Consider the following 15,042-nt stretch of genomic DNA (forward strand, 5'->3'; position numbering starts at 1 on the left):
ATGATTTTTTTTCTATGCGTTGACAACGAAAAGATGAATAAAACCCCACCCATATATCTTATTAAAATATTTAATCACCATTGAGTTTTTATTAAAATACTATCTAAATACAAATTCAAGTTTTGATTCACTCAAATACAAACTCAAAAAGATTCTTATCTCAAACCATAACTCAAATGTACACAAATAAACACAAACTCAAGTTATAATTTTAAGTCAAATTATAATTTAAATTTAACTCAAAAACTACATTCAAGTCACACTCTAAAATATGAGACCCTATAGTGCGCATGGTTTAGTTGATTTCAGCCGTTGGATATGTCAATAAAAGGCAGTAGTTTATATGTATTTATTTTTAATTTTTTAACGGAGGTCTGGCGGTGCGTCTTTTCACTTTCTAGGGTTCAGTATTGGATTGGACTCTCAAACTCTCTCTCTCTTTAGTCTCCCGCTCTCTTTCTCTGTTAATCCCAAATCTAAAACCCTAACCTATTTCCACATTCTCCAGAAAATTGTTCTCGATGAACTTCCACTAGAACCCTAAATCCCCAAATTACCACTCTCTCCAAACCTCACAAATCTTCTCCTTCTTCTTCTTCGTCGCCATTATCCATAACCCTAGCGAGGAAGCTCTCTGAAACTCGGCCATGTACCTCTACAGCCTCACTCTACAGCGACCGACGGGAATAATCTCCGCCATCAACGGCAATTTCTCCGGCGGAAAGACTCAGGAGATCGTCGTCGCCAGAGGCAAGGTTCTCGATCTTCTTCGGCCCGACGAAAATGGTAAGATCCAGACTGTTCTCTCCGTCGAAATTTTCGGCGTAATCAGGTCTTTAGCTCAGTTTCGGCTCACTGGTGCTCAAAAGGATTACATTGTCGTCGGGTCCGATTCGGGTCGAATTGTAATTCTCGAGTATAACAAGGAAAAGAATGTGTTCGATAAAATTCACCAAGAAACTTTTGGAAAATCGGGGTGTCGGAGGATAGTACCGGGGCAGTATTTAGCCATTGATCCCAAGGGTAGGGCTTGTATGATTGGAGCTTGCGAGAAGCAGAAACTTGTTTATGTTTTGAATAGGGATACAGCTGCTAGGTTGACTATTTCGTCCCCCTTGGAAGCACACAAGTCGCACACGATAGTTTATTCCATCTGTGGGGTTGATTGTGGTTTTGATAACCCGATATTTGCCGCGATCGAGTTGGATTACTCGGAGGCGGATCAGGACTCGACTGGTCTGGCGGCCAGTGAGGCGCAGAAGCATTTGACCTTTTACGAGCTTGACCTTGGGCTTAACCATGTGTCGAGGAAGTGGTCAGAGCAGGTCGATAATGGTGCCAATATGTTGGTCACTGTTCCTGGAGGCGGTGACGGACCGAGCGGTGTGTTGGTGTGTGCAGAGAATTTCGTGATTTATAAGAATCAGGGACACCCAGATGTTCGAGCTGTGATTCCTAGGCGTGTTGATTTACCTGCTGAGCGTGGGGTTCTGATAGTTTCGGCAGCTATGCACAAGCAGAAATCGATGTTCTTTTTTCTTTTGCAGACCGAGTATGGAGATATATTTAAAGTTACTTTAGAGCATGACAATGACCGTGTTACGGAATTGAAAATCAAGTACTTTGATACAATTCCCGTTACATCTTCTATGTGTGTTCTGAAGTCCGGTTTTCTATTTGCTGCATCTGAATTTGGGAATCACTCATTGTATCAGTTCAAGGCTATAGGGGATGATGATGATATAGAGTCTTCCTCTGCTACGTTGATGGAAACTGAAGAAGGTTTCCAGCCTGTGTTTTTCCAACCTAGGCGACTTAAGAACCTCGTAAGGATTGATCAGGTTGAGAGTTTGATGCCAATTATGGACATGAAAGTCCTTAATCTCTTTGAGGAAGAAACATCTCAAATATTTACGCTCTGCGGACGGGGTCCTCGGTCTTCTCTCAGGATATTAAGACCAGGTTTGGCAATCAGCGAGATGGCCGTGTCAGAACTTCCTGGTGTACCAAGTGCAGTATGGACTGTGAAAAAGAATATCAATGATGAGTTTGATGCATACATTGTTGTGTCATTTGCAAATGCTACTCTCGTGCTTTCAATTGGTGAGACAGTTGAAGAAGTTAATGATAGTGGGTTTCTTGATACAACCCCTTCACTTGCCGTTTCTTTGATAGGAGACGATTCTCTTATGCAAGTTCACCCAAATGGCATTAGGCATATCAGGGAAGATGGACGCATCAATGAGTGGAGAACTCCTGGGAAAAGAACGATTGTTAAAGTTGGCTCTAATAGACTTCAAGTAGTTATTGCTCTGAGTGGAGGAGAGCTTATATATTTTGAGGTTGATATGACTGGTCAACTAATGGAGGTGGAGAAACATGAGATGTCTGGAGATATTGCTTGCTTGGATATTGCCCCAGTACCCGAAGGGAGACAGAGATCTCGTTTCTTGGCTGTTGGTTCATATGACAACACAATTCGTATCTTGTCACTGGATCCTGATGACTGTATGCAGATTCTGAGCGTGCAAAGTGTTTCTTCCACTCCAGAATCTCTTCTTTTTCTCGAAGTTCAGGCATCAATTGGTGGGGAGGATGGTGCTGATCATCCTGCTAGCCTTTTCCTTAATGCTGGTTTACGAACTGGGGTTTTGTTCAGAACTGTGGTGGATATGGTGACAGGTCAACTTTCTGATTCCCGATCTCGCTTCTTGGGACTGAGAGCTCCAAAGCTGTTTTCCATCATTGTGAGAGGAAAGCGTGCAATGCTTTGTTTGTCGAGTCGGCCTTGGCTTGGCTACATTCACCAAGGACATTTTCTTTTAACACCCCTCTCCTATGAAACCCTTGAATATGCTGCCTCATTTTCATCTGATCAGTGTGCAGAAGGTGTAGTTGCTGTTGCTGGTGAAGCTTTAAGGGTTTTTACTATTGAAAGGTTGGGAGAAACGTTCAACGAAACTGTCATTCCACTAAGGTACACTCCAAGAAAGTTTGTACTTCAACCCAAGCGGAAGTTATTGGTAATTATTGAGGGTGATCAGGGAGCTTTCCCAGCAGAAGAGCGTGAAGCTGCAAAAAAGGAGTGCTTTGAGGCCTCTGGAATGGGAGAAAACGGAAATGGTAACATGGAAATGGAGAATGGTGGTGAGGATGAGGACAGGGACGATCCCCTATCTGATGAGCATTATGGTTATCCCAAGGCCGAGTCTGACAGATGGGTTTCTTGCATCAGAGTTCTTGACCCAAAGACTTCAAGTACCACTTGCCTTTTGGAGCTTCAGGATAATGAAGCTGCATTCAGTATATGTACTGTGAATTTTCATGATAAGGAGTATGGCACTCTTTTAGCAGTTGGTACAGCGAAGGGACTGCAGTTTTTTCCGAAGAGAAGTTTAACTGCAGGATTCATTCACATATACAGGTTTCTAGAGGATGGAAAATCCCTTGAACTTCTGCACAAAACACAAGTGGAAGGTGTTCCTCTTGCTTTGTGCCAATTTCAGGGGAGATTACTTGCTGGAATAGGACCGGTGCTCAGATTATATGATCTTGGGAAAAAGAGATTGCTTAGGAAATGTGAGAATAAGCTCTTCCCCAACACAATCGTATCAATTCAAACATATCGTGATCGAATTTTCGTTGGTGATATTCAGGAGGTATGCTCTAATTTTCACCACCCCCCTCCCCCCTCTTTTTTTTTTTAATTTAATTTTTTTAATTTTTTTTAATTTTTTGAATTTTATTTTTCGGGTTCTTAGGCGTGCAATTCTTGAGAGTTTTTCACTGAGAGCCAATACTTGCACGTTTCTGTTTATTTACTTTAGACTCTAACTCTCTACTTTCTCATTTCCTCCCCTATTTTTGCAGTCATTCCATTATTGCAAGTACAGGCGAGATGAGAATCAGCTGTACATATTTGCCGATGATTGTGTCCCAAGATGGCTCACTGCATCGTATCACGTGGATTTTGACACAATGGCAGGTGCAGACAAGTTTGGTAACATCTATTTTGTGCGATTACCACAGGATGTTTCAGACGAGATAGAAGAAGATCCAACTGGTGGGAGGATAAAGTGGGAGCAGGGAAAGTTGAATGGAGCTCCCAACAAGGTAGAGGAGATAGTGCAGTTCCATGTTGGCGATGTGGCCACTTGCTTGCAGAAGGCTTCTCTGATTCCAGGTGGTGGGGAGTGCATGATTTATGGGACAGTGATGGGCAGTTTGGGGGCACTGCTTGCATTCACATCCCGTGACGATGTTGACTTCTTTTCTCACTTGGAGATGCATATGAGGCAGGAGCATCCACCCTTATGTGGAAGAGATCACATGGGTTATAGATCTGCTTATTTTCCAGTCAAGGTAAAATATTTTGTTTCCTTATTTGCTGGCATGGAATGCTTAATGTGTTTATGATGTCATTGACGTTGTCCCTTTCTTCTTCTTTTTTTTTTTAATTACAAAAAGGATTTTATTCAATTAAACATTCATTTATAGCTTGTGTCTTGCATGCACTAGCACTATATATCATCTTCATTGGATTGCAGCAGTGGAAAATTTATTGTTTTGCGTAACGTGTCCCACCATGCCTTTCGTTAATGTGGCTTGAGTAGTAAATAATTTTGGTTTTTTGTGAAATTCTTGTTTTAGGTTGAAACATATGATTAATGAGCATAAGGTGACATGGAAAATGTGACATGTAACAGATTAGGATATGCAATGAAAATTGTTTGGGAGTTTGTATTTTGTAAATGAATTACGCATTGGAAATTCAAAGTATTATTTAGTTAATGTATAATTGTTTTATGCAATGATAAGATTGAGGCCCTTCGCTTTCAAGTTGAGACAATGAGTTAATTTGTAAATTTATGTGAGAGAAACTACTGTAGTAGAAAAAAATTTAAATTTTTGTGAGAGAAACACTGTCATTGAGTTGTGATTCGATAGTTCGAAACAAACGAGGCCTGAATATGTTTGACGGCTCAAAGTTCATGTTGAAGCCTAATTTTTCAGTTTTTTCATATCCAGTTTTAAGTAAGATTTTGGAGCAGTGTTGACCATTATTGGATTATTTTGCAGGATGTAATTGACGGAGATCTTTGCGAGCAATTCCCAACATTGCCCCTGGATTTGCAGAGAAAAATTGCAGATGAGTTGGATAGAACGCCTGGGGAGATTCTTAAAAAACTTGAAGAAATCCGGAACAAGATTATCTGAGAAGGATCATAAAAAGGGTACTCCTCTCTCTTTTCCGTCTCTTTAAATTATTTTCCATACCGTGCATTCTAATCATATCTTAGAGCGGGACAATTATCATTCTTCAATCTAAATTTGTCTCTGGATAAAAAATTTGATACGATCAATTGGCCAATACATGACAAGGGCAGATACATTGTCTTGTTTGTGTATGCAGTTTTTCGTAGCACTAACTGGATGGGCAGGCGTGCGTAGTGAGTTCATGTTGATCAGCGTCACACTAAAGCGGGAAAAGCATGCCAAAATTCTGCTTTCATTTTAAGAAGGGAGATGTTTTTTTATTAAGGATACAGAGAAGGATGACCTTATTGAGAGTATCCAAAGTTATATTGAGAAATCTGATATTCCATCCTCGCACTTTGTAGGCTTCATTTGTATTGTTGTAATTAGTGTAATAGATTTTGCTTCGTCTTTCCAACCTTCCGTGGAATAGATTTAGTGATACTAATTAGATTGAATCTACATCTGGGTTCGAACCACCTCATGGCACCTATATATGAAAACTGTCAGAGTTTTCTTGCCTTCTAAAGTTTGATGGGTTTAGTGGAAGGTTCTAGTTTTAAATCTGGGCTCACAATATAAGCTCGGGAGATTTCTGGATATTAAAAGGGAAATTTTTTATGAATCTTTATCTTCCTGATGATGGAATTAAGCTTGCACTGTAATTTAAGGGTCCGTTTAGTTCGCTGATTTGAGTTTTTAATTTGAGTTGAGATGTGTTTATGTGAGTTTTTTTACTGTAATAAAAAAATTAGATGTGACTGTTTTTGAGAGTTTTTTATTGTAATAAAATTTAAATTCTAAACTCGAATTGGTGAAATGAACGGGACTTAAAAAACTCGTGTAATTTCAAGTTTTTATAATTGAAATTTTCAAGATGATTTGAGAGCATGAGTCTAGGATTTGCTTAATTATATAGCTTAATAATCTAGTTTCTGGTGCCTTTTTCATAGTGTTATTGCTGAACAAAGTCCAAAGTGCGTATGTAGTGAGGCATGTGAAAGGTGAAGCATGTGATTTGATAGATGTTGCTTTCTACATTTTTTTTTTTTTTTTTGAAGAGGGATTGAACCAAAAGCCAAAATATATAATTTCTCGGACAAAAAAGAAAAAAAATAAATTTCTATCAAATTAATTTCCAGAGATGACACTCTCTTAACGTTCGGTACATTAGAAAGCCGTTTCAGGCTGTTGTGCAGGACCATAATATACAAAAGTACACAACACAAGAACATATAGCTGTTTTTAATTATTATTTTTTTCTCTCCTACTAAGTTTGTTTTCTATTGGGTTTTTTGGGCGAAAGGGTCATTCTCAGCTTTAATTTCATTCTCCAACCTTGCGTTTCCTGAGGCAACTATCTCATTTAACCAACCAATAATGTCCGAAAACACAATGTCAATGTTCTCCGGTGGCTCTCCGTAGAGAAGACCGTGCCACATTCCCGGATACAACTTGAAGGTCTTGTCCGGACTCAAAGCGACTTCGTATAGCTGCCTGCTAACCGATTTGTCGGTAACTCTGTCTTCACCTCCATGCAAAACGATGAACGGCAATGAGATCTATAAACAAACACACACAAAAAAACAAGTTCAATTAACTTTACGTAGACAGTTCAATGAGAAAAGAAGTGACTCCAACAAGGTAAATTAAAGTTAATACATATATAAAATATGTACCTCTTCAAGCTCCTTCTCAAGAGCCGTACTAACTCTCAAAAGTTCATAGCCGGTTTTCAAGCGAGGCCGGCCCTTGTAACAGTATGGGTTGGTTCTAACCTGTAACAACCGTATCGTTTATGTTATTATTATTATTTTTTTCTTAACTAAGAGAGTAGTTTTTACCGTCGGTCCTATCTCTTTAATTTTTTTTCACTTTGTTCTCTGTTTTTTGATTTTGACAAAACAACCCGGAACTTTTTAAATATTGACAATTAATGGATTTCAATTCACATCTGTCAAAAACCTCATGGAAACTCGTGCGGAGGAAACACGTACCGCTTGTCTAACCTCAGGAACCTTAAACGCAAGATCAAAATTTTTTTTTGAATCTTTATCTTCCTGATGATGGAATTAAGCTTGCACTGCAACTTAAAGGCCCATTTAGTTCGTTGATTTGAGTTTTTAATTTGAGTTGAGATGTGTTTATGTGAGAGTTTTTTTACTGTAATAAAAAAATTAGATGTGATTATTTTTGAGAGTTTTTTATTGTAATAAAATTTAAATTTTAAACTCGAATTGGTGAAATGAACGGGGTTTAAAAAACTCGTGTAATTTCAAGTTTTTATAATTGAAATTTTCAAGATGATTTGAGAGCATGAGTCTAGGATTTGCTTAATTATATAGCTTAATAATCTAGTTTCTGGTGCCTTTTTCATAGTGTTATTGCTGAACAAAGTCCAAAGTGCGTATGTAGTGAGGCATGTGAAAGGTGAAGCGTGTGATTTGATAGATGTTGCTTTCTACTTTTTTTTTTTTTTTTTTTTTTTTTTTTTTTTTTTTTTTTTTTTTTTTTTTTTTTTTTGAAGAGTGATTGAACCAAAAGCCAAAATATATAATTTCTCGGACAAAAAAAGAAAAAAAAATAAATTTCTATCAAATTAATTTCCAGAGATGACACTCACTTAACGTTCGGTACATTAGAAAGCCGTTTCAGGCTGTTGTGCAGGACCATAATATACAAAAGTACACAACACAAGAACATATAGCTGTTTTTAATTATTATTTTTTTCTCTCCTACTAAGTTTGTTTTCTATTGGGTTTTTTGGGCGAAAGGGTCATTCTCAGCTTTAATTTCATTCTCCAACCTTGCGTTTCCTGAGGCAACTATCTCATTTAACCAACCAATAATGTCCGAAAACACAATGTCAATGTTCTCCGGTGGCTCTCCGTAGAGAAGACCGTGCCACATTCCCGGATACAACTTGAAGGTCTTGTCCGGACTCAAAGCGACTTCGTATAGCTGCTTGCTAACAGATTTGTCGGTAACTCTGTCTTCTCCTCCATGCAAAACGATGAACGGCAATGAGATCTATAAACAAACACACACAAAAAAACAAGTTCAATTAACTTTACGTAGACAGTTCAATGAGAAAAGAAGTGACTCCAACGAGGTAAATTAAAGTTAATACATATATAAAATATGTACCTTTTCAAGCTCCTTCTCAAGAGCCGTACTAACTCTCAAAAGTTCATAGCCGGTTTTCAAGCGAGGCCGGCCCTTGTAACAGTATGGGTTGGTTCTAACCTGTAACAACCGTATCGTTTATGTTATTATTATTTTTTTTTTCTTAACTAAGAGAGTAGTTTTTACCGTCGGTCCTATCTCTTTAATTTTTTTTTCACTTTGTTCTCTGTTTTTTGATTTTGACAAAACAACCCGGAACTTTTTAAATATTGACAATTAATGGATTTCAATTCACATCTGTCAAAAACCTCATGGAAACTCGTGTGGAGGAAACACGTACCGCTTGTCTAACCTCAGGAACCTTAAACGCAAGATCAATGATGTCGTTTGTGGGGATGATTTTCCAGGTTGGAATGATCTTGCTAAGCTTTGTCAAAATACTGATCACCACAGGATGTGGCTTCACATCATCCGCAATCTGTTAAATATATAAAACGTTAAGAAAATAAATAAAACGTTAAGAAAATAAATAAAAAAATAAAAAAAATGACAACCTAAATAAGACTCTGGATTAGGTAACGCTTGCAAGCTTAAATAATTTGAAAACTTAATTTGACTCTGTGGAATAATTCAAACTAGAAAAGTTTCTAGATTACACACTAACTAATTAAAACAAAAGGCCCCACATTTGATTTACACGCTGAGTATATATTCGACAAGATTTGTTCCGACTTCATGTGAGTAATAAAATATAAAGATATGGTCAACTAATTCATTTTTAAACACAATTTACAGCTATCAAACGTACTTTTAATTCAATTATAAAAAAAATATACTTTTAACTCTTGTTTATAGAAACGTTAAAGGAAACACAAGATAACATAATTTTAGTTGTCAACTTGAGCAATCATGTCATTTTGATAATTATAGGGCCCGTTTAGTTTGCTGATTCGAGTTGATATGTGACTTTATGCGAGAGCTTTTTACTATAATAAAAAAGTTAAATTTGACTATTTTTTAGAGTTTTTTACTGTAACAAAACTTGAATCCTAAACTCGAATCAGTGAAATGAACGAGACCGTAATCTACGATTGTATCTTATATAATTTACGTGATTTAGAGATTTTTCTAATAACTACTGACAATTAAAAATATTTTATTTTCGACTGTTAAATCAATATTTGTTCATTTTACATATATTTTTAATCTGATATAATTTTTATTAGATCTAACAATTTAAAAATTAATAGTATAAAAAAAAGATCCTATTTATTTTTTCTGAGACCGTCAACTATGACTTCTCGTTACTCATGACCAATAAGGAAAAAAATACAAAAGGGAAAAAGTACAAAATATTGGCAAGACTTTTTCTTAACTGCTGAGAAAAGTTTAAGGGCATAACATAAAAAGTTAGGTAACTCTTTTTTGCCGCACGCTTATGCCTTGGAGGATGAAAAAAATTGGACATGTCCTTGATGATTGATATGATTGGTTTTCTATGGAAACTTTCATTGACATGATTTAAAGTACAGAGTGTTGTTCATACCGTTTGAATTTCAAATATGATTTTGCAATATTTGAGCCAACAAATATCAATAGGCTACTCTAACGAATTACTAAAAATCTATATAAACGCACTAAATCGCAATAAATTCATAAGTAAATTTCATTTTTTTATATAAATAATAATATGGGATTGATCTAACATCCTCCCAAGTTCGTTTCTCCATTCTACTGTTTCTTAATTCATGTTGTTTAGTTTAGCGGTGATTATCTTAATTTTTGTTATTTTCTATATTAGTGTGTGTAGATCCAATTTTTAAGGAGGGCAAGGATAGACCTACACGTGAATCATGTCCCACCAAAAAAAGAAAAAAGAGCAAAAACATACAAAACTTGAAAAGAAAAAAGAACATGAATTTGAAAAGCATACCTTACACATAGGCGCGACCAAAACGGCACCGTCCCAAAAGTGTGGCTTCTTCTTGTGAACAAGCAGAGCTATTGCTCCTCCCAGGGACTCCCCCAACAAAAATCTCAATTTTCCTTTGTTTTCTTTCTTCTCTGCACAACCACAAAGAAAAAAAAAAAAAAAAAGAAAAGAAAAAAAAGAACCGTTACAACAATTGGACTCCAAGTATAGTTGGTGATAAAAACATTAGTGAAGAGAAAGAAATTATGTTGAAAAATATCACGCTCATAATAATAGAGGTAAAAATAAAAACTTTAGAATAGAGTCTGACCGCATATGGTCGTGAAATGGTCGGAGCAGTCATCGACGACGTTGTCAAAGTTGTTGACAAGGCCCTGCAAGCCACCTGATTTTCCATGGCCTTCGTAATCAATCCCGTAGATTGCGAATCCTGCTTTCACAAGCCGGACCGCCGTGCCTGAAAATCAAAGTTCAATTCCAGCACTTTTTTTTTTTTTTTTTTTTTTTTCTAGTAATCATATTCAAATTCAATTAAAAATGAAAAAGGAATATCAAATAATTTTGGCCAGAAAATCGAAGTACGTACTTTTCATTGTGACACTACATTCCATGGCGTAGCCATGGAAGATGAAAATCAAGGCTTTTGGGTCCTGATTTTTAGGCAACCATTGACATGTGAAAAGCTGCAATCCTCTAGAGTTATTGACATGACCCTGTTTTTAAAACCAAAAAAATATATATTTATATTTGATTATACATAAATATTCATTACGTGAGAAAATAAAAGAAATCGAAGCTTTTTTTTTTTTTTTTTTAATTTATAATTCTAACCTCTTCATAGGAGATGTCATCTGTTTCATGAGCCTGCGGAGGACAAAAGAAGAATAAGGAAACCTGAAATTAAAGTAAAAAAAAAAAAGGCAATATATGTGAAACTGAAGAAAGAGGAAATAGAGAGACAAACCATAAGAGAAAAGTGATCAATATTTCAGAAACTAGATTTTGAGATGAGCAGAGAAAGTGTCGTTAAGAGAGAGAAGTTTTGCAAGTGCATGAACTTTGAACTTTCATAACGCCTATTTATATTATAATTTGACATAATAGTGTTTTGTGCTCCTTCTGATATCTTTCCTCTCTCGGCCACTAATCTAATTAAATTTAATAATCTCCTTTAAATCTAATAATATCTTTGGACCATAAGGGTATTATTTTATTTTTGGCTTCCAAAATCCAAGCAATTTATTTTTTTTCAAAAGAAAATCCAAATTATTTAACTGTGGACCCACTCTAATTAATTCATATATATATATATATAAGGACATATGTATATTGTTATGGTGAGTTCATATCTCTTGTAAGCACCTTTTATTTTTTAATTTTTTTAATTTTTTAATTTTTTGGGTTTGCTATCATCCCTTGTAAGCTGAAAATGCAACTTGTCAAGATGCACATTTTCTGGAACGTTACAAATTTATTGGGGTTTGTTTTCTTCTTTGATCATGTGTTTTAGGTCAATGGCGGACGTGGGCAATTTGGGGATTAGCTCCTCCAATGGTCAAACCACTTGCCCCCATCTTTGTTTCCTATTTGCTTTGCTTATATATATATATATATATATATATATATATATATATTACCTAATGAATTTGGATTCTCCTTTTAATTGAAGTGAAAAAGATAATATGCCTTTCCAAAAAAAAAAAAGATAACATGAAGTTGGTCGAGATACCAGCCAAAATCACACGTAAGAAGAGGATAACGAGAGAGAGAGGATAAGTCTTTTTTGGCAAGTGGATTGACATGATTATTGTACTACCAATAATATATACTAAATCACCCTCAAAAAAATAATATCCACTAAATTTTGTTCACAAAAAAGAATTACACATACCCAATTTTACAAGAATTATTGGGCAACAAACTAATCATAATTATGATCGTCATTATGAATGTTTGGGCATACTGTCTATTAACATAATTTAAAAGAAAAAAAAAACACAGAGGCAATCTTTAAAAATAATTATGATCATCATAATAATTTCATTCAACTAATATTATAACCAGTGGAAATACGTACCAAAACCGATATAACAAACATTTCATTACGAGAAATAAATAGTCAAGCCATGCTTCGACTATAAAATTTAGAGGAACATTATAAAGTAGAAATAAATTAGGAAAATACAATATGGTTACATTTATACGGTTAATGATATGGACAAATATAATTTGGAGTAAATTTTGGCTTAAAAGTATGAAATAACGTAAATATACTATTTATGTGTCTAAGAACAATTCTAATAATGTTAGTTATTTCATATTTTTAGTCAAAAAAATTAATGATTTTAGCTCCTTTTTTATTTTTTAGCTTTTCTCCACTCCAACCATAAACTAAATGGTTAGCTATTTTGGTTAAAGTATTTTCTACTAGCTAAATATAGCTAGCAAGAAGTGGCTAGCTATTTGTTCTTTTTATTATTATATTCTTTATTTTGACATAAGTAAAAGTTAAAAAAATGACATATTTTAAACTCAAAAAAAAAAAAAATTAAAATAATCTATATTTAGCTAAAATTGAGAGTATGATTATTGTGACTCACTAAAAAGTTGCTAGCTAAAATAACTTTTTAACTATTTTAGTTAGAATTTAGCTAAAATTTAGAGATCTTCCTTAAAGATACTCAAATACGTTAATCATAAAAAATATGTGGATAAAAATAAGTGAATTAAAGTTGGAGAATATTCTAAAAGAATTATAATCATTACTAACTTATTAGGGAGAATGAGGGAAATAATATATTTAATAGAGTAAATTATAACATAATTTTCTTTAAATAAGTAGATTATAGCATAATTAAATATCTTAGTTTTCAACAATATTAAAAACCCAAAAATACCCTTCAATTCTATCTTAGAGTATTGTAAGGTTCTTATTGTCCCCCTCCCTCCGCCCACTTTTTTTCGTTATGCTAAAATCCAGCACCGACTTTGGGCTGGCTGCTAGATCTCTGGCCTGGAGGAGAAGGCGACGCACAATTCGGGTTTGCAGCGGAGGAGGTTGACGACTAGAGGATGATCGACTAGGTGAGGGTGGTTTGTGGTTTGCGATTCTCAAAAGGTTTATCGATCCCAGGGTGTGCAAATCCATAATAAACATATAGAAATTATTGTGCGTCAAATAACATTAAAAGTGTTGGTTTCAGAAGATGGAATGTCTAATGTTTTTTTACCCAACCCTAGACACTCTAAGATCCTTTTTCAAACCTGCTCGGGCTGAAATCACGACTGCTGGAAATCAGAATCGATGATCAACAAAGGACAGGGAGCCAGGAAAAGGAGGTCTTTTGGTGGTGGTTGTGTTTGTCTCTTTCATACCGTGGTAAAATTTTTGCTTGTTTATTTTATTTTTGTCCAACAAGTGTGGCAGGATTTCCTTCGCTTCAGTTTTATGTAGTTTAGTTTTGTAAAGGTTTTCTCACAAGAGTTGTTTATTTGCAGTGTTGTTAATGGCCTCAATGTTGTAGATCCTTTTCTCTCGACCAATTGGAGCGTTTCATCGATTGTCCGGATTTGTTTAAATTAAAGAGCCAATTGAGTGCTTTGATACTTGGTTCACCTATGTGTTTTTTCGTTGAGAAAATTAGGCGTACATTTTTGTATCCTTTGCACGTCACTATATTGTATTAGTGTAACCAATCGTTTGTTGAGATTAAATATCCTTATATACCGAGGACAATTTTGACATGTGTATTTTTTTTTATTTAAAATACAAATCACCTATTTCGCAACTATAAAAAATACAAATAACATAAAGTACTTTATGCTGAAATCAGCAGCAATTGAAATAATATTTGAACTAAAATAGAGTAAATAACATTCCACAAAAAAAAAAAAAAAGAGTAAATAACATGATGCCAACCAAAATATAATTAAAATAGCATAAAAGTTCTTAACAACCAGTAATTGATAGTTTCACGTAGCTTCAAAATCAAAAGGGTTAATTTCGTTTGTCAAATTATTTTACTAGTGCACGCATACATATTTGGGGGCATAGTGATTTTATTTTTATTTTTATTTTGAACGAGTTGACTCATAAATCAGAAAGTAAAAAGGTCACGTTGCCAATGTGGAAAATTTGTGTACATGTATATAGTTCTAGAGCTTTTGAGGGCTAGCATTAGGAATGTGAAACTCTTGAAGAAAATAAAATAAAAACTGGGATCCAAACCAAGCGCGTGATAAAAAGAGGGAACGACAATTTTGACATTGCCTTGCACGTGGAGATGGTAGTACACTCCAATTTGCTTCCATTGGCCGACTCTGCTTTGCTTCCATTGGCCGACTCTGCTTTGCTTTATAATTAGTTAATTACTCATGTATTTATATACGGAACATTCTTCAATAAACCTCTTTATCATAAATTAATTTCTCACCGTTAGATTATATTAAAATTACAATAATTTAAAAAAAAAAGTAAAATTGACCATTTTATAACAATTAAAAATTATAAATAGTTTATTTTTTCTAGTTCTACGAAAGAAACATCCTCTATATATACTTCTTGTTTGGTTAAGAATTGATCAGGAGAAAAGTAGGCACATGAATCATGTCATGCGTTTTCTTTTTCTAACCCTTTTTATGGACAAAATGAAGGAAAAAGTATCATAAAAAGGGCACTTTATATATTGACGCATTCATTTTGAGGACCTTATCGACATCTGAAGGAC

At 35.0% G+C, this 15,042-nt stretch overlaps 2 protein-coding genes across 3 annotated transcripts; one reads left to right on the forward strand and one right to left on the reverse strand.

Moving 5' to 3' along the window:
- Positions 1 to 380: 380 nt before the first annotated feature.
- Positions 381 to 5,785, forward strand: LOC21408130 (spliceosome-associated protein 130 A). The gene is made up of 4 exons (XM_010098378.2): positions 381 to 3,659; positions 3,871 to 4,362; positions 5,080 to 5,234; positions 5,414 to 5,785. The coding sequence occupies exons 1-3, from the start codon at positions 648 to 650 to the stop codon at positions 5,215 to 5,217; spliced, it is 3,642 nt and encodes a 1,213-aa protein (XP_010096680.1). The 5' UTR covers positions 381 to 647; the 3' UTR covers positions 5,218 to 5,234; positions 5,414 to 5,785.
- Positions 5,786 to 6,358: 573 nt separating this feature from the next.
- On the reverse strand, positions 6,359 to 11,358 carry LOC21408132 (caffeoylshikimate esterase). Of its 2 annotated transcripts, none has more exons than XM_024165770.1 (8): positions 11,280 to 11,358; positions 11,147 to 11,179; positions 10,902 to 11,028; positions 10,626 to 10,772; positions 10,316 to 10,446; positions 8,723 to 8,860; positions 6,936 to 7,034; positions 6,359 to 6,818 (listed from the first exon to the last, which is right to left on the reverse strand). In XM_024165770.1, the coding sequence occupies exons 1-8, from the start codon at positions 11,280 to 11,282 to the stop codon at positions 6,540 to 6,542; spliced, it is 957 nt and encodes a 318-aa protein (XP_024021538.1). In that variant the 5' UTR covers positions 11,283 to 11,358; the 3' UTR covers positions 6,359 to 6,539. The 2 variants fall into 2 exon arrangements, with proteins under 2 accessions (XP_024021538.1, XP_024021537.1); XM_024165769.1 differs by lacking the exons at positions 6,359 to 6,818; positions 6,936 to 7,034 and adding exons at positions 7,828 to 8,286; positions 8,404 to 8,502.
- Positions 11,359 to 15,042: the final 3,684 nt, after the last annotated feature.

This window comes from Morus notabilis, unplaced genomic scaffold (genome assembly GCF_000414095.1).
Source record: "Morus notabilis unplaced genomic scaffold, ASM41409v2 Scaffold139, whole genome shotgun sequence".
Classification (NCBI taxonomy): Eukaryota; Viridiplantae; Streptophyta; class Magnoliopsida; order Rosales; family Moraceae; genus Morus; species Morus notabilis.